Source organism: Arachis hypogaea, chromosome 3, assembly GCF_003086295.3.
Source record: "Arachis hypogaea cultivar Tifrunner chromosome 3, arahy.Tifrunner.gnm2.J5K5, whole genome shotgun sequence".
NCBI classification, from domain to species: domain Eukaryota; kingdom Viridiplantae; phylum Streptophyta; class Magnoliopsida; order Fabales; family Fabaceae; genus Arachis; species Arachis hypogaea.
The window spans coordinates 1358482-1379770 of NC_092038.1; the positions used below are offsets into that span (position 1 = coordinate 1358482).

General features: G+C 26.6%; 1 protein-coding gene and 1 long non-coding RNA gene across 2 annotated transcripts; one reads left to right on the plus strand and one right to left on the minus strand.

Moving 5' to 3' along the window:
- Positions 1–2066: 2066 nt before the first annotated feature.
- Positions 2067–3462, minus strand: LOC140182507 (uncharacterized). Its single transcript, XR_011878232.1, has 2 exons — positions 3327–3462; positions 2067–2558 (listed from the first exon to the last, which is right to left on the minus strand). It is a non-coding gene; the product is annotated as an uncharacterized lncRNA (long non-coding RNA).
- A 7005-nt stretch (positions 3463–10467) lies between these two features.
- LOC112785754 (alpha carbonic anhydrase 7) lies at positions 10468–14881 on the plus strand. Its single transcript, XM_025829189.2, has 7 exons — positions 10468–10597; positions 11127–11344; positions 11641–11747; positions 12283–12391; positions 12478–12657; positions 14151–14204; positions 14429–14881. Exons 1-7 carry the CDS (start codon positions 10510–10512, stop codon positions 14516–14518), a joined length of 846 nt encoding a protein of 281 aa, XP_025684974.1. The 5' UTR covers positions 10468–10509; the 3' UTR covers positions 14519–14881.
- The last annotated feature ends 6408 nt before the right edge of the window (positions 14882–21289 follow it).

A 21289-nucleotide genomic window follows, 5' to 3' on the forward strand; every position in this document is an offset into this window, starting at 1 on the left:
TGGAAGGGGTAATGTAGATACTAGTTTATTGGGCGTTATATTATTATTAGGGATATAATTATTGATGATGCGATTTTTTTATCGGTTTAAGTTTTTTAAATAAATATCTTTATAATTATAGTATAAAATTTATAATTTGATTTTTTTAGAGTTAAATAAAAAAAATTTAAAAATTATTTAAATTTATATTTTTTATTAATTTAAATTTTTTAAATAAGTAATTTTATGATTTTTAATTATAAACTTTTAAGTTTGTCTGAATATTTTAAGAATTGAAAATTGAGTGAGTTGATCCTTATTTAAGCAAGTATTGAATTTTACTTTTCTATTTATATTTATGAGCAAATTAAACTTTTTATTTGTTTTCATATTCTAACCCAAATAATTTAATCATGAGATTTAAAATAAAGGTCTCCCAATCATTTTGGGCCTCGATCAAGTGACAAGCCCAAATCATGACAAGGGCATATTTTAGTATACAGATTAGCCTATTTCAATGTGATGTAATTTTTCATATAGTAAGAGAAATAATTATCTATTATATTACATAAAATTATTTTTATAATGACCAAGTTATTATAAAATATATTAATATTTAAGGTATTTTTAATCTATTTTACATTTATTTTATTTAAATTTTTGCCAATTTAAACATTAGACATTTTAAAATTAATGTGAAATCTGCACTTTAGTTATTTTCATCTTTTTTATGGTCTCTGTTTTTTAAAAAAATTTTATTTTTGCTCAATCTGTTTCAGATACATTTCGTAATAATTTATAAAAGCTTTATAATACTAACAAATTTATCTATAATTAAAACTAATGTTTAAATATTTTATTACACAAAAAATTTTTTTACACAAAATAAAATTTAAATTTTTAATATTTATTCAAATAAATAAATTTATTAATATTTCGATTTTTTATATATGAAAAAATGTAACAGTGTCTTTTTAGGTTTTAGTAACAAATATATTATGTACAGAAGCGGAGCCACATATAACAAAAGGGGGTGATATCCCTTTTAAATTTCAATTTTTTTTTTATAAATTATATATAAATTTTATTTTAGTCTTTTTTAAAAATTTTATTTTATTTTTTTTATTATAGGATTAATTTTTTGCCCTAGCTTCGCCCCTGATTATGTATATGTATATTTATATGACGTAATGCATGACAAAGAAGATATCTGAAATCGAAAATGACTCCAACTTGTAGGATCAGATGTGTGATTGATGCTAAAAAGTAAAAACGAAGGTTCAAGAAAGCTGAATGTGATTATGCATATCTGAAGTGCCACCTACCTACTATAAATAGTATTAGTAGTGTTATTATATGATGATGAAGCAATAAAATTAAAATAATATTAACACATTTGGAGATTCTGTCTACCAATTAACGGCAAGATTTAGTGGTATACCCCATTAGAGTTCTTATTAGTCAATAAATAGAATAATGATGAAGTTGAAATCAAGTTCAGAATGTTTAATTTACACATACATACACTACATACTAGCTAGCTAGTTAATTAACTCAAAGACACTATTAATATTAATAAATCTTGAAGCAAAACATATATATATCCTAGATTTTATTCATTAACACATAATAATTTGTACAAGATATTGTCTATCATGTCTAATTTTTACATTACATAATACAAATATAAAAAGTGGAGTTCACAGTTTTTTTTTCATTTTTAAGCAAGCTAGACATCAATTCTTTAAGCATCATAAAACTCTCCTTTGTACAATTACATAACACATATATATTACTATTCTGTAGTGCTTAAAAATTAAATTAAAGTATATATTTAAATAAGTTTCTAAAAAATTTCGTTCAGATATTTTCATTTAAAAAAAAATTATTACGTTAAAATTTTTAAATTTTATAAAAATAAGATATATAAATCATTCATCATACTTTTAAAAATTCATTTGTCTAAATGATTAAATAAAAATAATAGATCTAACTAAAATAAGGAGTTATATATTTTATTTTTATAAAATTTAAAAATCTCAAATGTAATAATTTTTTTTTAAAACGAAAATATCTGACAAAAAAAATTTTAATAACCTATTCAAATATATACTCATTAAATTATGTTACATAAACTGATAAAAGACTACACATATAACACAAAACTTTACATATTATAAAATGGACAATAAGTGCATACTTATTGGAGTCCCTCAAACTATGTTTATATATATTATAAATAATAAAACATTAATTAAGTTAATTAATTTCCTCCTCCTTCATTGGCTATAGTATGTGGGGGATAATCCTTGCGAGGAATCATATGGTGACCATTATCATTTTCATCAGTGATTGTATGTTGGCCTGAGCCAGGTTTATTATCATATTCCTTTCTTGGGATTTGATGGTGATCATTATTATCATCACTTAATACTCCATCATTTTGTGGTAATAATTGATGATCTTCATGCAAATTTGTCATCACCAATGCTCTTCTATTATTATATGTAGCCATACAAGAGCTAATTTCCACCATCAACAATAATAGTAGTAGTGTTGCAATCACCGCAGGCCTCATTCTAGTTATTTAGTCACAAAAATGTCAAAGCTTATAAGATATAATATAATCTAAGTAGAGAGACTACCAATGAGCATATAAGTCACATAAGTATAACTATAAATTAATTTTAATGTATTTTCAGTCTAAAAATTTAATATAAACAAATTAATAATATAGTCACATTAACAAAAATAAATCATTTTTAAATATATTACTTAAAAAATAATCTAAACACATGAATTTAATTAATTGAAAAATAATCGTATAAAATACTTTATATTATTAGTAGTTTAAAATTAAACTCTCACTACAGGAAAATTGACAGATAGTAGCGATTATAAAATCGGATAACAGCAGTTTTTAACCTCTACAGAACAGATAGCAGCGGTTGTAGTAGCTTCTTTTAAATCCGTCGCGTTAACTGCTGCCAGATTCTAAAAACCGCTGCTGTCTGCTGCTATCTGTCGATTTAAATTTTCTTGTAGTGTCTTACAACTAAATCAATAATAATTACATGTTCAAAGTTATACTATTAAATATAGACTTCCTCCATCTATTTTTAGGTAGTATATTTGGATACTACATACATTGCAAAAACAAACACTGAAAAGATATCAAACAAGTACTATTTTTAAGGAAAAATTAAGCAAATGACAAAACATATCTCTAAATTATTATGAACAAGATATATATATATATATATATATATATATATATATATATAGAATAAATATGTACTAGTTATTAATTAAAACTTCCATATATCATGTAATAATATAAAACGAACCTGGTGTGATTACTGATTAGGATATATATATATGCTATATATGTGCTAACTTGTATTTGTCTATTTGATTTGAGTTATATGAAGAAGAAAGAAGGCACAAGAAGCATTATATATATATAGGAGCATGGAATAAAATGGTTTCTTGTTATGGTTATGATATGAGATAGTAAATAATGGGAAGAAGTCAACTTCAAATAATAGTATTATTATGGTGGGGTATTGCCACCAATGAGGCAAGATTAAGTGCGATGAATGCCCATTAAAATAATTAATGATAAAATATATAAAATGATGAGATGATTTGTCCAAAAATTTCTATGGTGGGCACTAATAATAGGGGATATCCACTTAAAACAGGGCAAATAAGTGAGTTTATTAAATTTAATTTTTGATAAAGCTTACTCATAAATTTTTCTTTAAAAATAAATAATATAAAATGATAAATTATTAAGAGTCAATAATTAAGTATTGGTATGTATTTGGTAATTAGACACGTTTCTTATTTCATAGATGTCCAGGCAATTTTGAATTATTGTTTTCTTCTCCTTCTTATTTCAAATGTGGTCATCCGATTAAATTGTAAACATATACTTTCTTGATAATTATTATATTATTGTATATGGAATATAGATAATTATTTAATTTATCTCTGTTTTATAGTTATAAACTGAGTCTCAAATAAATATAAAAAAAGTTATTCTATTCATTATCTCTAAATCAACTAATGCATAAAATTTAACCAGCATATATAATTGATGACTTAACATTTAATTTATGATTTTAAAACAAGTAAAAAAATATTGCCTAAAAATACTCATCATATGATACGATTTTTTTTTTGCAGCGGTTTCTTTTAACTGCCACAGAATATTTGTTGCTATCTATCGAATTTATTGTAATGTTAAAAGATTTTATAAATAAACTAAAAATTCATAATTTGAAAAAATTATTAATAAGTACCCTCATGAAATTGGAAAAGCAGAAAGGTTTGATTAAAAAAAAAAGTGTAATACGTACTATTGGAATTCATGATTGGAAACATAAATTGAATTAACTTATGAATTAAAAAAATGTTATAACTTTAAAGGAATAGGTTATGTATAAACGAAATAAAGAATAAATCGTTACATGCTTTTTTTATTTATTTATTGGATCATATATAGATAAATTCTTGTCATACATTTATTTTTTGTATTATTAGAGCATAAGTATTAGGTCAATGATTAACATTTTGACAATATTTTCAGCACCAAATAACCCAAAATTCATCCATCAACATACTCAGCCATTTTCACCCTCGTCATCCACTAAATGTAATTTATAGTATTAAAAGGGGTTAATTTTTTTGAATATTAGATAAAAATTAGTGTAATCTTTTAATATTAGAAGTTATAATATTTTACAAAATTCTGGAGACTAAAAAATTTGCAGAATGAAAATTGTCAGATTATATTTTTTAATTTATAAAGACAATATACAGACTGCGTATTATATTATTTTAATATTAAATTATAATACGCAAATTACATATTATATTATTTTAATATTAAATTACAATACACAGTCTGTGTATTGTCACTACAATACATATTCTGCGTATTGTATTTACGCAGAATAGTACCTTCATAATACTGTAAATCTCTATTTTTTGTAACATTAATATAAAATTCTTCCACTCTTTCATATTAAAATAAAAAATCCTTAAAAAGGAGTATCATTCATATATAGTTTATTTATAATTAATAATTAAGTTACCACATATATCTATAAAGTAAAAACAGCAGATATGTAACTGATCTGAGGGTCATTGTGAGGTCGTGTCGTGGGAATATTGCTGCGAAGTGATGTTGTTAATATCTGCAAGGAATTGAGGCTCATTATTTTATATATGAAAAAAATATTGATATTACACAATGAAATAGATGTTTATAAAATATTTACACTATTATGATATCAGTACAAATCGCAAGTTATATTTTATGTTTTTATCTTCTTCTTTTTTTGAACAACATAAAATGCAGATTACGTTTTATTTTAAAATATTTTTTTGAAATAAAACCTGTAAAAATGTAAGTTGCGTTTTACATTTTGCTATTTTTTCATAATAATCAAAACACAAGTTACGTTCTACTAATAATAGTAACAATAACAGAAGTGCTAATACTAATAATCTAATAATAAATAATAATATTAATAGTACTATTATTCCTAATATTAATTAACAGTAACAATAATATAACTAAAACGGTGAATAATCATAACAATAATAAATATACAGTTCCGTGTAATAATAATAATAATAATACTAATAATAATAATAATAATAATAATAATAACAATAGTAGTACTTAATAATAGTAATTATAATTAATAATAATAAGATTTAATTATTTTGTTAATTTTTATAATTTTATTAAATTTTTAATTAAATTTTTATATATTTTTTAATTAGATATTTTTATATTCCTTTTAATTTTATAATTATGTCATTTTTATATTAAAAATATTAAAATTAACATAATATTTTTACTAAAATATATGCGATTAAAGATTTAATTAAGTTTTTAATTATAAATACCTTCAATTTGTAAAGAAATATTCAGTTAACTCTAATATTTTTCACACTAGGAAGGATTTAATTACAAAATTAAAGTAATATAAAAATCTAATTAAAAAAAATATAGAGACCTAATTAAAAATTTAGTAAAACTATATATAGAGACCAACAGAACAACAACAACAATAATAATAATAATAATAATAATAATAATAATAATAATAATAATAATTAATAATAATAATAATAATAATAATAATAATAATAACTTGTTGTAGTGCTAATAACAATAATAATAATAATATAATAATAATATTAATAATACTAGTATGCCTTAGCCAACTCTTTGTTGGATACTTTTTTTCTTATGTTAAAACGCAAGTTGCGTTTTGATTTTTTGTTTTTTTTTTTTTTGTTTCTAATAAAATGCAGGTCGTGTTCTGCAGGATTATAAATTTGCAGGCCCATAATTTTGCATAACACACCATAATATAATATGTGTGTATAATACTATTTTCTCTTTCATTTTTAAATTATTTTATGAGGAATTGAAGGTAAAGTGTTAAAAGTAGGGCTGTTAAAAATGAGGTAGAAACACTGATGCAGTCGACTTCACCTAAAGTTGATGATAATTGAGAGCGTTTAGATGATTTGACTAAATTTTTATTTAACGATTTTCAACTATCAACTTCACATAAAATCGACTGCATATGGGTTTCTACCTAAAAATGAATTAAAAACATCGGTTCAACTCATTTATTTATTTAAATAGATAAATTTTATTTATAAAATTAAATCTATTTAAATTTTGAGTTAAATAGACTAAGTCTAATTAATCCAATTGAGTCTTTTGAAATAAATTCAATTAAATTACTAATATCTTTTTTTCAATATTACTTAATTTTTTGAAATGACTTTTTATTCTAATTTAAAACTACAAATTTTAAATTTTAAAATAAAAATTAAAAGAATAATTTTAATTAAAATTAATTAATATTAATTAATTTAAAATTAAATTTCTATACTCGTACTTTTCCAATTAAATAGGCCATTGCCCATTGGTATATATGTGAAAGCCGCCTAGAAAATACTGAAATGGTATACATGCATCTTTCTCTTAATATTTAGGTAGAGACTACTCTATATAGAGTACTTACTATTTTAGTGATTAGGATTAGTAACTAATACAAGGCAAATAATGTACAGTCTTGAATATTGTTGCGAGAATATTCCTTGCAATTTGGGTTTTTTTTTTTTGCCTTTTTCTCCTTTTTTATTGTGTTGGGTTGTTTTATTAATAAAGAATATTTTAGCTACGAACACCAAAGTGAAATTAAAGCAAGTAAATGCCACTATATTTTAAGTATTTTTGTGTTTATTTGTTAGTTTTTTTATAGTCTGCCATGGACTTTGTCCTCATATGCTCTGATATTGATGATAACCTCACTTGTTAAAGCTAAGCATCCCTATTATATATATATATATATATATATATATATATATATATATATATATTTTTTTTTTTTTTTTATTATATATATATATATATATTAAGTTGGTTAACCGCCTTTTCTTGGGTTAATTAATGAGTTTTATTTATTTTCAGGTATTAATAGTGTAGTAAAATTTTATATAGATATAAATTTTATATTCTTACATTAGTAAAATTAAATATTTTTAAATATATTACTTAAAATATCATGTAAACGTATGTATTTAATTGAATACAACAACAAAGCTTTGTCTCATTAATTAGAGTCGACTACATGAATTAAACGGTGCCACTGAACTCTATCATGTATTATATTTATAAAGAAACAGTTTACATATATATCTTATTTGACCACTTCATGAATGGTTTTTTTAGGTCTTTCTCTACCTTTCACTCTTTGTCCATCATTTATCTCATCCACCCTCCTGACTGGGTGTTTTGTCGGTCTTCTTCTCACATGTCCAAATCACCTGAAACATGATTCTATTATCTTTTCCACAATGGGTGCTACTCCAACTCTCTCCCTTATATATTCGTTCCTTATTTTATCCAATATCGTATGACCGCTCATCCATCTCAACATCTTCATCTCTGCCACATTTAGCTTATTATGTTCGTACTCATCTTTGACCGCCCAACACTCCATACCATAAAGCATAGCCGGTCTTATAGCAGTGCGATAGAATTTACTTTTAAGTTTTAAATGCACTTTTTTGTCACATATAAAACTAGATGCACTCCACTATTTTGACTAACCTGCTTGGATCCTATGATTTACATCTTATTCAATCTCTTTATTATTCTGTATGATGCACCCAAGATACTTAAAACTTTTAACTTTTCATAGGGTATTTTCTCCAATCTTCACCTTTATATTAGGGTTTTTCCTTCTCAAATCGAACTTCCATTCCATATATTCTGTCTTGCTACAGCTTATGCGCAAACCATACACTTCTAGAGCTTCTCTCCATAAGTCTAACTTCTTATTTATTATGTCTTTCCTTGACTTTCCCATAAGGACGATATCATCGGCAAAAAATATGCACTATGGCACAGGTTCTTGGATGTGTTCTGTGAGTATTTCCAAGACTAATGTGAGAAAAGGTATGGACTTATTAAGGATGATCCCTGGTGTAATCGTATACCAATAGAAAAATCCTCTGTCACACCACCTCGAGTCTTTACACTAGTTGTGGCTCTATCATACATGTCTTTAATTGCACGAATATATGCGATTCTTACTCTTTTCTTTACTAAAACTTTCTTTAAAACTTCCTTTGGCACCCTATCGTACACTTTAATGTATAAAAATCTTTACACTATTAATTGATAAAATTTAAACTCTTAAATTTTTATAGTGTGAAAGTAGATTAAGTGAACTAACAAGCTATAATTTAAATAGCATAGTCTCTCCATACTCATCTAGACATCGCGGATTCGAGTGATTAAGTGAGGTATTTATAATAATGTAGTTAGGTAGCCAAACCTAGGGCTGCACATGGATCGGATAATATCTGCATATCCGCGGTAATTATTCGCATCCGATCCGAATTTTATGGATCGGATGCGCACTGTGGTCGGATCGGATTGCGGATTCGGCAGTAATATCCGCGAATCCGATCCGCAAATCCGCATATCCGCACATCACATATAAATAGCATAGTTTAAGAAAGTAAACCCTAATGTGATATGGATTTTATTGTATTATTTTATGAATTTTATGATATTTTGTTTTTAATTTTTTATGTTGTACTTCAATTTAGAATAATTAAACTTAAATCTTGTGTTATTATTTTGTTTTTGTCATTCAAGAGAACTATTATTGATAATATTTTAGGAGTAAATAGGTTTAAACAGATAAACAATGAATTTTTTTGATATTTTTTTTGTAAAAATAGGCAAACAAAATCTTAAAATAATTTTTTTTTAAATTATGTGGATATACCCGATATCCGATCCAATCCGCAAGTATGCAAATCGGATCGGATCAGATCCGGACTAAAAAATGCGGATATCGTATCCGATCCGATCCGATAAGTACAGTGCGGATCGGATAGAATTTTAGGCTATATCCGATCCGTGTGCAACCCTAGCCAAACCTAGTTTGGAAATACCTTGATCAATTTTTTGTTTGTTGCGTTAATAAATTAGTTTATAATATATTTGAGCTTTATAAATAAAAAAAGAGCTTTAATTTAATTTTCAATAGTGTGTAACGAAGTGTCAATTTTGTTCTTGTTAGAAATGTGGTCCCTCATCTCTATAATTCATTGTGATAGGTATTTTAGATGTTTGTAACGTGAGTAATACAAATATCGTTTTTTATTTATTAGTTTATATTTCTAAGTTTCAACTTTCAATATTGTGGAACGGAGTGTCGATTTTCAATTTTGTTCTTGTTAGAAATGTGGCCCCTCATCTCTATATAATTCACTGCGATAGGTATTTTAGATGTTTGTAACGTGAGTAATACAAATTAAATATTATTTTTATTTATTAGTTTATATTTTTAAGGAAATTGTTGAGTCAATCTTTTTAACGTGTGGATAAATAAAATTGTTGAGTAAATTTTTTTCTTGTGGCATAAGAAAATCAAGTAGAAGGTAGAATAATTTTTTTATTCAATTTTAATTTATTTTTAATGTAAACAAGTAAAATTGAGTGAATCTCTTTTTTATTATATCAAAAAATTAAATAAAAGATAAAAAAATTATTTAATTTCAATTTATTATTTTAAAATTTTTATTTATTCTTTTTATTCAATTTCAATTATTATGTTTTTGTTTTTTTTCGTTAGTTCTTTGTCACATTGTAAACGGGATTCATATGTATATATATTTAATAGTTATCCTAAGTAAACCTAACATATTAACGAAATGTAACAAGTCTTGTATTGGTTCGTATATAATTCTAGAAAATTGGAAATTGTGTTAACAAAAGTTTCTTCAATTTAGTCAAAGCAAACGCGTATCTCATGTTTGAAAAATGAGGGCCACCTTATTATTAATTAATTAATCCAACTTTCTTAATTTTCATAATTTGTATGTAGCACCCTATAAATATGAGATAGCTACATCTTGATCATTGCCACATAACAACACATCAAAGGAGAGAAAAAAAAAATTGTTGTTCAAATGGAAAAGTTTTCAGCGAAGGTTTTCATTTGCAGTTTATTTGCAGCACTTATTTTGCTATCTTCCCCGGCAAGGTCCCAAGAAGTTGGTAAGTACTTAATTATTATATTAATTACCATGCATGCATATATTAATTGATTAATTGTGAGTTCAAGATTTATATATACATATATATGTTCAATTTTTTTAATGATTTTTAATGTCTTCTCCTAATAAGGATGTGTTTGCCGGCGGCCTTTAGAGTTTTATTTTGTGTACTTTTTTAAATATTTCTGTTTTTAAATTTTTATAAAAAAATAAAATAAAAATAAAAAATTATTATTTTTATTATTTTTTTTATAAAATCTTAAAAAAATATATAAACCAAATGTATGCTTATTTTTCATGACTTAGTGTTTTTGGTGGAAATTCAGATGTAATCGACTTCAAGTGAAGTTGATAGTTGAGAGCCGTTAGATAAAAATTTAGTCAAATAAATTAAATTATCTAACAACTCTCAACTATTAACTTCACGTGAAATCGATTACACCTGAATTTTCATTATTAGAATATGATATATATTTGATGTGTATGGATAGTGCTAATTTGTTTTTATCTATTTAACTAATTAATTACAGAGGATGAGAGCGAGTTTAATTACGATGAAAATAGTGATAGAGGACCATCTCATTGGGGAGACATAAAGCCAGAATGGAGGACATGCAAAACTGGAAAAATGCAATCACCAATTGATTTAAATGACAGAAAAGTTCAAGTAGCTAAACTAGGACCCCTTAACTTGAACTACAATCCCTCCAATAATGCTATCCTTAAGAATAAGGGTCATGAAATACAGGTAAATATCATTTTGATGTATTTTTTTTAGGTGAAAACTTAGGTACAGTTGACTTCACGTGAAGTTGATGGCTGAAAACGGTTAATTAGATGATTTGATTAATTTGACTAAATTTTCATCTAACAGTTCTCAACCATCAACTTCACGTGAAGTCGACTACACCCTGAATTTTTACTTTTTTTTTAATTAGTAAAAAAAACTTGATCATATAGTGTCACCATATAATAATCATTAAGCAAATAAAAATTGACTCCCTTATTAATTTTTTTTCTTTTTCAACTTATTTGTTTGACTAGTTGGACATTCATGAACCAACAAGCTCTCTACAAGTTAATGGAACCTCTTATATACTTGTCAATTTACATTGGCACATTCCATCTGAACACACCATTAATAGACAAAGGTACGTAATATACATACATATATACTAGACATACATGCATGCATGCATATACCATTTCTGACTTTTTGTTTTGCATTGAAAATACCAAATATGTAATCTTAATGGTAAAAACTCAAGTGAAGTTGATTTCACATGAAATTGATATCTGAAAGCCGTTAGATAATTTGACTGATTCAACTAAATTTTCATCCAACGACTCTCAAGTATCAACTTCACGTGAAGTCGACTTCACCTAAATTTTCACTATTCTTCGTACATAAGTTACTCCATCGTCACATTTATTTTTCTTCTTCTTTGTGTTGATCTTTAATTTCACACTAAAACTATAAAAAGATTGTCATGAAAAATAATATTATTGAAGACTCGTCCACACAACAACTATATATAGACTTGTATAAATATACATCCCATATAATTATTTTTTTAAATAAATATATTATTTTATTATAACCAGTTGAATCTCAATTGAACCTTTTACCACCTTAATTATTTCTGATAATTACTTATGAGTAAAATTAAATATATATTGTTGCAGATTCGATCTAGAGCTACATCTGGTGCATCAAACTCCAATAACTAATCAAATAGCAGTAATTGGAATACTTTACAAGATTGGAACAAGATCAGACCCAGTATTGTTATCGGTACAATAATTTTTGCACTCAATAAATTTATTTATCTCTTGTAATTCTAAATTATAAATTATAAATTGTGATTAACAATTTTGTAGCTAAGGGAACGTTTGGGGGCACTGAATGGATCAAGTGCTGGAGCGAGTGTATCAGTGCCTGTATTTGATCCAAGGGTGGTTGACATTACTGGCAATGACACAAAATTGTATTACAGATACATGGGTTCCTTGACTACTCCTCCTTGTACCGAGGGTGTTATTTGGACCGTCCTTAAACAGGTCATTTAAATTTTTAAATTAGATAGAGATATAGTCAATTTTATTTAAAGTTGATAGTTGAGAGTGGTTAAATGATTTGACTAAACTTTTATATAACAATTCTTAATATCAACTTCACGTAAAATTGATTACTGTACCTGAGTTTTCACCTTCTAACTAACTTATTATTACTATAAATTGTTTTATATAGGATATAGTTTTAAGTATTGTTTTAAGAATTGGATCGAAAATTAAAAAAAATGTCTGATTAACCAAAAACTAATTATTGAATCAGTACTATTTATTAAGATAAAATTTGATTATAAATAATTGATTAATTGGTCAAATCAATCTCATTTTATAGTGGTTAATTGATTTAAAATAAAATATATTTTTTAAAAAAGTTATATATTTCTTATATAAATATAATATGTTATTATCTCGGTTCAACTTTGATTGAATTTTTAAATTTTTTGAACTTTTAGTTTTACTAGTTCGATCACTGATTTAATTTTTAGAATTTTAGTTTTAATAAGTAAAAATATTTTAAAATATATTAATTTTAATGAGATCTTATATATAGAATGTCGATAGTTACTCATTTAAAAATATCTTTATATAAAGATTATGTATTATATTTAGTAATTTAGTTAAATATGTCAAATTCTTATTTTTTGAGTTGAAGACAGTGGCGGAGCTTAGTTTAGACAAGGGGTGGCTATAGTCCTCTCAAATTTTTTATAAAAAAATTAATAGTATTTTTTCAAAAGATAAAAGATAATTCAATTGGCTTAAATACTTTACTATGACTTAAAGTATTCAATAAATTTAATAAGTAAAATTCTTTCTACCTTTAAGTTCAAATATAAAAAATTAGATATTTTTATTTATTTAATTTAATATTATTTTATATTTTATTATTTATTTAATCTAATTTTTTATATAATAAAAAATAATAGAATATTCAATAAATATTAATATTATTGTATTTGTATAAATTGATAAAAAATTCAATAAATATTATAAATTTAATATTTATCCTTCTAACTTCTTCTTTACATATTCTACAGGATATATATTCAAATTTTTATATAAAATAATAATGAAAAATAAAAAATTAATGTATTTTTTAAGAGGAAGGCTAATATTTAAGAATGAGAACATATAACTTTTACAATATCAACACCTGTAGATAGTTCTTCTACTTTAATGAATCACGAAAAAAGTGAAATACAACTTTCGAAAGTTCAAAAAGTTACATCTAATGAGTTTGACCTTAATTTTTCGGAACGAGATCCTGAAAAACGACTTTAAATTTGGCAATATCACACAAACCAAAGAGATGAAGTTAGACGAACTTATTTGAAGTTCATATCAAAAATATTTTGATAATTATCTTCTATCTGGTCTCCCAATATTTTGTTTCAAGTTCTGTCACTGCTTGAAGATATTTTTATATGGTTAGTTTATATATAATTAATAGAAGTTTTACTAATGGAGGTGTAATTGTTCAGATTAGAAGCGTTAAAGAAGAACAAATTGTTTCGCTTCAGAATGCCGTTAATGATGTAAGTTTTCGACTCTTGAATAATTTCATAATCAATATTAAAAAATGTTATATAAACATCAAAATTTAACTATTAAATCAACCATGCATCAATATATAGTTTATACGAATAATTGACGACTTTATATATAGCACACATAAATCAATATATGCTTGTAAATTGAATTAGAAAATTGTTGAAAAAAAATAGAATAATAATGGTTAAAATTTGGACATATGTTACAGGGTCCAGGTGGGAATGCGAGACCAATACAACCAACAAACGATCGCATAGTGCAGTTCAATAAATATCCGCCTTACTTTTCCTTAAATTAAACTCTGATAAAGGCACTCGCAATTCATCATATATATATATATATATATATATATATATATATATATATATATATATATATATATATATAAGATTACATGAAAGAATATTGGAAAATATATATTTTCACTAACTATATACAAAATATGTACACGATTACATTTTAATAAAGAATTGTGAAACTCTTTTTCAGATAAAAAATTATTATTATTATTATTATTATTATTATTATTATTATTATTATTATTATGTTGAATGTTCTATATATTGTGAAACTCTTTGTGAATTCTACTTGGCAACTGATCATGTGGCTAGGATATATGAACCATTATATTATTGTATATGGAATATATATAATTATTTAATTTATCTCTGTTTTATTGTTATAAACTAATAAGTCTCAAATAAACATAAAAAAAAATTATTCTATTCATTATCTCTAAATCAACTAATGCATAAAATTTAACCAGCATATATAATTGATGACTTAACATTTAATTTATGATTTTAAAAGAAGTAAATAAATATTGCCTAAAAATATTCATCATGTGATTCAATCTTCTTTTTTTACAGCAATTTCTTTTAACTTTGTTGAAATGTTCTCGGTCCAAAGATTATCTATGTTAAATCGTTAAGAAAAAAAATACTAAATGTGAAAGCATATCTGAATTCATAAACATGAATCATGATCGAAAGAGTTTAGATTTTGTGGTTCTTTCGATCTTTCTCAACTAAATTAAAGCCTTATGTATTCTTAGGCGGTTGAATTGTGATTCTTCTGAAGGGAAAAAAAACAAAGGCGGCTTTGGTATATTGGAGAGCGAAACCCTGAAGACACTATTTATATTTGAGCATGGCACCCATTAAACCCTAAAACCCAAATAAAATAGTATCTAAAGTCCAAAAAATAATATATCTAAAATCCAAAAGATAATTATCTAAAAAACAAAAGATAATATCTAGTTTTATTCTCATCATTTAATTCCAAATCAAGAGTAATAATGACTTATTCAATTTAGTATTTATAACAATAAATGAGATCATCATTATATAAGTCATTTAATTTGAAATAACATAATTTGTGATTATAATTAATATATGTATTGCCTACAAATAAATTAGAAAATTAAATAATTTTCTAACAATCTCACACTTGGGCTATACATATATTCTTTCTTGACATAATCACATCGTATAAACTTTATGCGCGCATTTGAATGCTATTTCTCTCATTACTTTAATAATCTGGTCCGTCTCATATATTAGATATGGAATCACCACAGCTTTTATCACATTAAATGTCGTGACTAAACCACGACAATCACCATCCTAATATACTTAACGACATAGATTAAATTTGGATGAGTAATATGAAAATTGCATGCCAAGAGATCTCATGCATCTCTATTTTCAGCTGATCTAACTTTAAAACTTTATTGAGATCAAACACAATAATACAAATATTGCAAAATAAACATTTCAAATAACATGAAATAAACCATCAACTTAATTCTGCAGAAAAATAATTCAATATATGTCATTGGACATATAGCATAAAATAAACTCCCACTAAATCAAGTCATCACAAATATTGATACCCATCCAAGCAGTGTGCTCATAAAAGACTTTAGGGATCAATCCCTTGGTAATGAGTCTGCAAGCATATACTCTGTTCCTATATGTCCTATAGAAATATGTTTTTCTTAAACTTCTCCTTGACAACTAAGAACTTGATGTCTGTATGCTTCGATTTTGTCAAACTCTTATTGTTGTTGGAGTATAGTACTGCTGACTTATTGTCACAAAATATCTTTAATGGCCTTTCAATGTCATCTACTATACGAAACTCAATGACAAAGTTTCGCAACCATATGCCATAAAATCGGAATCAAAGAACCCAATGATCTCCAAATTTTTTTCATGAATTAAATATAAATACCCATAACGATATTAATCATCTATGAACGTAATAAAGTACCGTTATTCATTTCAAGAGATAGTAGGAAGTGTGCCACATATATCGATATGTATCAGTTCTAAGACATCTTTAGCTCTCTCGGCACCTAATTTTCTTTCGTTTGTCTTTTTTCCTTTTATGCACTCAATGCGGACTTCAAAGTCTGCCAAATTTAGGGGTCCAAGTATTCCATCTGACACAAGCCTCTGAATTCTCTGTTTAGAGATGTGGCCTAGGCGTTTGTACCATAATGATGCCGAATTCTCATTTAGTTTTTATTTTGTACCTGTTTGTAGTATTTTATTATTATATGAATTTAAGTCAAGCCTATATAGATTATCCACCTAATGACCTGAGCAAATATTATTTGAATTATAAAAGAGACTGTCTTTATTGTCTCCGAATGAACAAAAATAACTTGATTTGTCCAAACAAAAAACAGAAACCAAATTCTATCTAAATGACGGTACATAAAATGTCTCTAATAAATTCAAGTAAAATTCACTCGTGGACCATAATCTAAAGGTTCCTATAACTTCGACTGCAACTATATTGACGTCTGCCACATAGATGTATCTTTCAGCATAACTTGGCGATCGGCTCTACAGGCAACCCTGCATAGTAACATTTATATGAGTAGTAGCAGTAGAATCTACCCACCAAATATCAATAGCTGCATAACTTAAACTAGCCTCAAAACAAATGAAAGTAAGAATTATACCCTTCTTTACACGCCAAGTGGCATATTTGGTACAATCTTTCTTCATGTGTCCCACCTTCTTACAGAAGAAACAGGTTGAAACCTGATCCTATTTTTTAGCCTTTTTCTGCTGAGAAGGCACATCCACATTAGCATCACACTTTCTTTTATATTGAGAAGATGAAGCCATGTGTGAGCACTTTTATTCTTATCATACTGTAGCCTCTCTTCTTCTTGCACACAGTGAGATATAAGCTCATTTAAGGGCTAAGTGTCCTTCAAAGTGTTATAACTCACTTGAATTGCCTAAAGCGTGCAGAAAGGGAGATCAAAATAAAATACAAGAGTAAGTCTTCAGATAACTCTAACTTTAGTGCTTTTAATTTTGAAGCAAGATGAGACATTTCCAAAATGTACTCACTTATGTTCCTTTTATCTTTATACCTCATGGAGACAAGTTTGCTCAAAAGGCTACTTGCCTTCGCCTTTTCATTCTTAGTAAAGAATTTTTCATTATCTTTCAGGAACTGTTCGGCATCTTTATTATCAGGAATTGAGTCTTAAAACGTCTCAAGAATTGAGTGCTTCATGATTATAATGCTCATTCGATTGGATATCTCTCACTTCTCTATTTTAACTTCATTGAGATTTTCTAGAATGGAAGTGAGTTTCTCCTCTCGAAGAACTATATCCAGTTCCATATAACCGAGGACAATTTTCATGGTATCATTCCAAACCTTAAAGTTTGAACCATTCAGCATAGGAATACTGCTAATTTATGTAGAAACATTTGTAGCTGAATGCATAGTTTCTTTATTAGAAAAAAAATATGCAGTAAACATTAGTTAAATAATGGAAAAAAATCATATTGAGATATCTAGAACAACATTAATTTTTAATCTTTGGATAGAATAATTAATTGTAAGTGATACTCTCATTATAGTAATCAAATATTGTCAAATTTTCTGTCACACATTAAGCTTTTCTTTGGACCGACTGAATGCGCACATGGAAACTTAAACTTCGCAACCTATTTATTACCGCATATATTTTCTATTAATTGGCCAAACAATAATCTTCCTTTGGGCCGATTATTGATCGCATAATTAATAGAAAATAAACCAAAAGTGTGCAATGCTTATTATTTGGCCAAACAATAAACTTCATTGGGTCGATTATTGTCCACATAAATAATAAGTATTACTTTATTCTTAATTAGCTACCCAAACATGTATTTACCATCAATATGTGTATGTAATTCGTCCAAATATAGATCTTTCTTTGGGCTTACCAATATTCTCATGAATTACATATCAACATATTCCTAATATTTTTAAATAAATCAATTTTCATAAAAGAGGTTACTTTGACAGTATAATCAATCACTTTTTTCTAAAATCAAATCTTTATAAATAGGTGGGTATAATAATCCAAATTGTTACTAGTTTTTTCATATAACAATTAAAAAAATTTAAATCGCAAAAAAAATTAAATCTTAATGGCATCTTTTTCGGACCTTAAAGAAAAAAAAAACGTGATTATAACTGTGCAATAAATTCATGTGTCAAAAAATTTTTGATCCATTAAGATTAGAATCAATCATTATAATTCAATCCACAAAACATAAAAAAAAGAATTTACCAAAAGAATGAATCCATATGAAATAGTGAAAAAAAGATAAACAAAGAACTTTTTTTTTCTTTAAAAAAAACTGAATTCATATTCAATTCATATTCACAAGTTAAACTATGGTGCATACAAAAATTTTTTTTATAGTAAGTATGCTTTTGATGTACTATTTGTGTATTCTTTATACATTCTTTATGTACTCTTTTAATTTTATTAATATGTGCTACACAATCCAAAAGCAGCACATATTTGAATCTAATTTCATAAACTCAAATTAAGATTCAAATTCAAATTTAAAAAAAATTATAATTTTTTAATGATTTAATCATAGATGGCTCTGATACCACTTGTTGGAATTTTCTCAAAATTCATTAACCCAAAAATTATCCATGTTAAATCATTAAGAAAGAAAATGCTTGAATGCGGAAGCGTACCTAAATTTATAAACATGAATCATATGATCGGAAGAGTTTGAATTTTGTGGTTCTTTCGATTTTCCTCAACCAAAGCCTTCTGTATTCTAGGCGGCTGAATTGTGACTTTTCTAATGGGGAAAGAGTAACAAAGGCGACTTTGGTATATTTGGGACCGAACTATTTATATTTGAGTATGTCACCCATTAAACCCTAAAGTCCAAATAAAATAATATCTAAAGTCCAAAAAATAATATATCCAAAATCTAAAAGATAATACCTGATTTTATTCTCATTTAATTCCAAATCAAAAGTAATAATAACTTATTCAATTTAACATTTATAATAATAAATGAGATCATAATTATATAATTCATTTAATTTAAAATAGCATAATTTGTGATTATAATAATATATGTATTACCTACAAATAAATTAAAAAATTAAATAATTTCCTAACATAACCATCACAGAATATCTGTCACTATCTGTTTGATTTATTGTAGTGTTAAAAGATTTCATAAACAAACTAAAGGGCAAATCACATAGATAAGCTAATGGAAGCAGAATATTACACAAATCAGCCAAACCGGAAACTGGTTCATGAATCAATCCAACCACGTTTCTATGTAGTTAGAACCAGGTCAATTTGAACTCAAAATACATGTAATTCGAATCACCTTGATTCGAATTATACACACTCACAAACTCACTAATTCGAATCAACCTGATTCGAATTACACTTTGCTTAATTCGAATCAGAGTGATTTGAATTACCCTTATGCACGAAACCCTAAGTAGTTCGAATCAGGTTGATTCGAATTACTCAATTTTTGCCTCTAGTAGTAATTCGAATGGGGTTGTTTCGAATTACAATGGATTCGGCTATAAAAGGAGTTCGAACCCACCTCATTCGAATCACTTTTCCATTCTCATACCCCACCAAATCCCAGAGAAAACGACCCAGATTCTCTCCGATGAAAACTCGATCAGGATACTCAGCCAATGGGGGACGATCCGAGAAGACTATATCGCTTGGATGGAGTTGTTCATATAGCCGGGGTCATCAACGACGAGGTTAGTTGTTAAAATTTTTTTTCTTAGTGGTTTATTTTTGTGGATTTGCATGTGGTTTAAGTGAATGGTATTGCATGTGGTTTATTTTAGTGATTTTGCTTGTGTTTTTGTTGGTGGTTTATGTTAGTGGTTTATGTTAGTGGTATTGCAAGTGGTTTATTTTAGTGGTTTTATTTGCGGCTTTGTTGGTGGTTTATGCTAGTGGTTTTATTTGCGGTTTTGTTGGTGGTTGATTTTAGTGGTTTTTTTTGCGGTTTCATTGGTGGTTTATGTTAGCGGTTTATCTTAGTGGTATTGGAGTTGGTTTTGTGTGTCGTTTTGCATGTGGTTTATGCTAGTGACTTTGCATGTTGTTTATGCTAGTGGTTTTGCATGTGATTTATGTTAGTGGTTTTGTTAGTGATTTCTAAAGTGGTTTATTTTAGTGGTTTTTGCCCTTGATTTTGCAAGTGGTTTATACTAGTGGTTTTGCATGTGGTTTATTGGAGTGGTTTTACATGTGGTTCATGTTAGCGGTTTATGTTAGTGGTTTAGGCCTGCGGTTTTGCAAGTGGTTTAAGCTTTTTGTTTTGCATGTGGTTTTTGTTAGTGGTTTATGTTAGTTTTTTTTGTTAGTGGTTTACGTTACTGCTTTATGTTGTTAGTGGTTTCTGTTAGTAATTTCGTAAGTGGTTGTAATTATACGGTCCATGTTATGCGCAGCCCCAGCGATGCATCTCGAGCATGCGGCGGCAGCAGGGCATGCGACTCGACGAGAGGTACGTTCCGTACTTGCAGATGGCCGGATTATACCATCTTGCGAGACTGAACGATAGATGGTTCAGATTGGATGAGCCCCTTGTCAGTGCGTTCGTCGAGCGGTGGCGTCCAGAGACGCACACATTCCACATGTCGTTCGGAGAGTGCACGATCACACTACAGGACGTGGTGTACCAGTTGGGGTTACCAGTCGATGGACGTTACGTCAGTGATTTCTTGACGGATTTCCAGGTATACA

Bases quoted from the DNA above. Each gene is read 5' to 3' on its own strand.
- LOC112785754 (XM_025829189.2), top strand. From the start codon at position 10,510: ATGGAAAAGTTTTCAGCGAAGGTTTTCATTTGCAGTTTATTTGCAGCA. The intron at 10,598-11,126 runs GTAAGTACTTAA...AATTAATTACAG, and splicing joins GGCAAGGTCCCAAGAAGTTG to AGGATGAGAGCGAGTTTAAT. The intron at 14,205-14,428 runs GTAAGTTTTCGA...CATATGTTACAG, and splicing joins TTCAGAATGCCGTTAATGAT to GGTCCAGGTGGGAATGCGAG.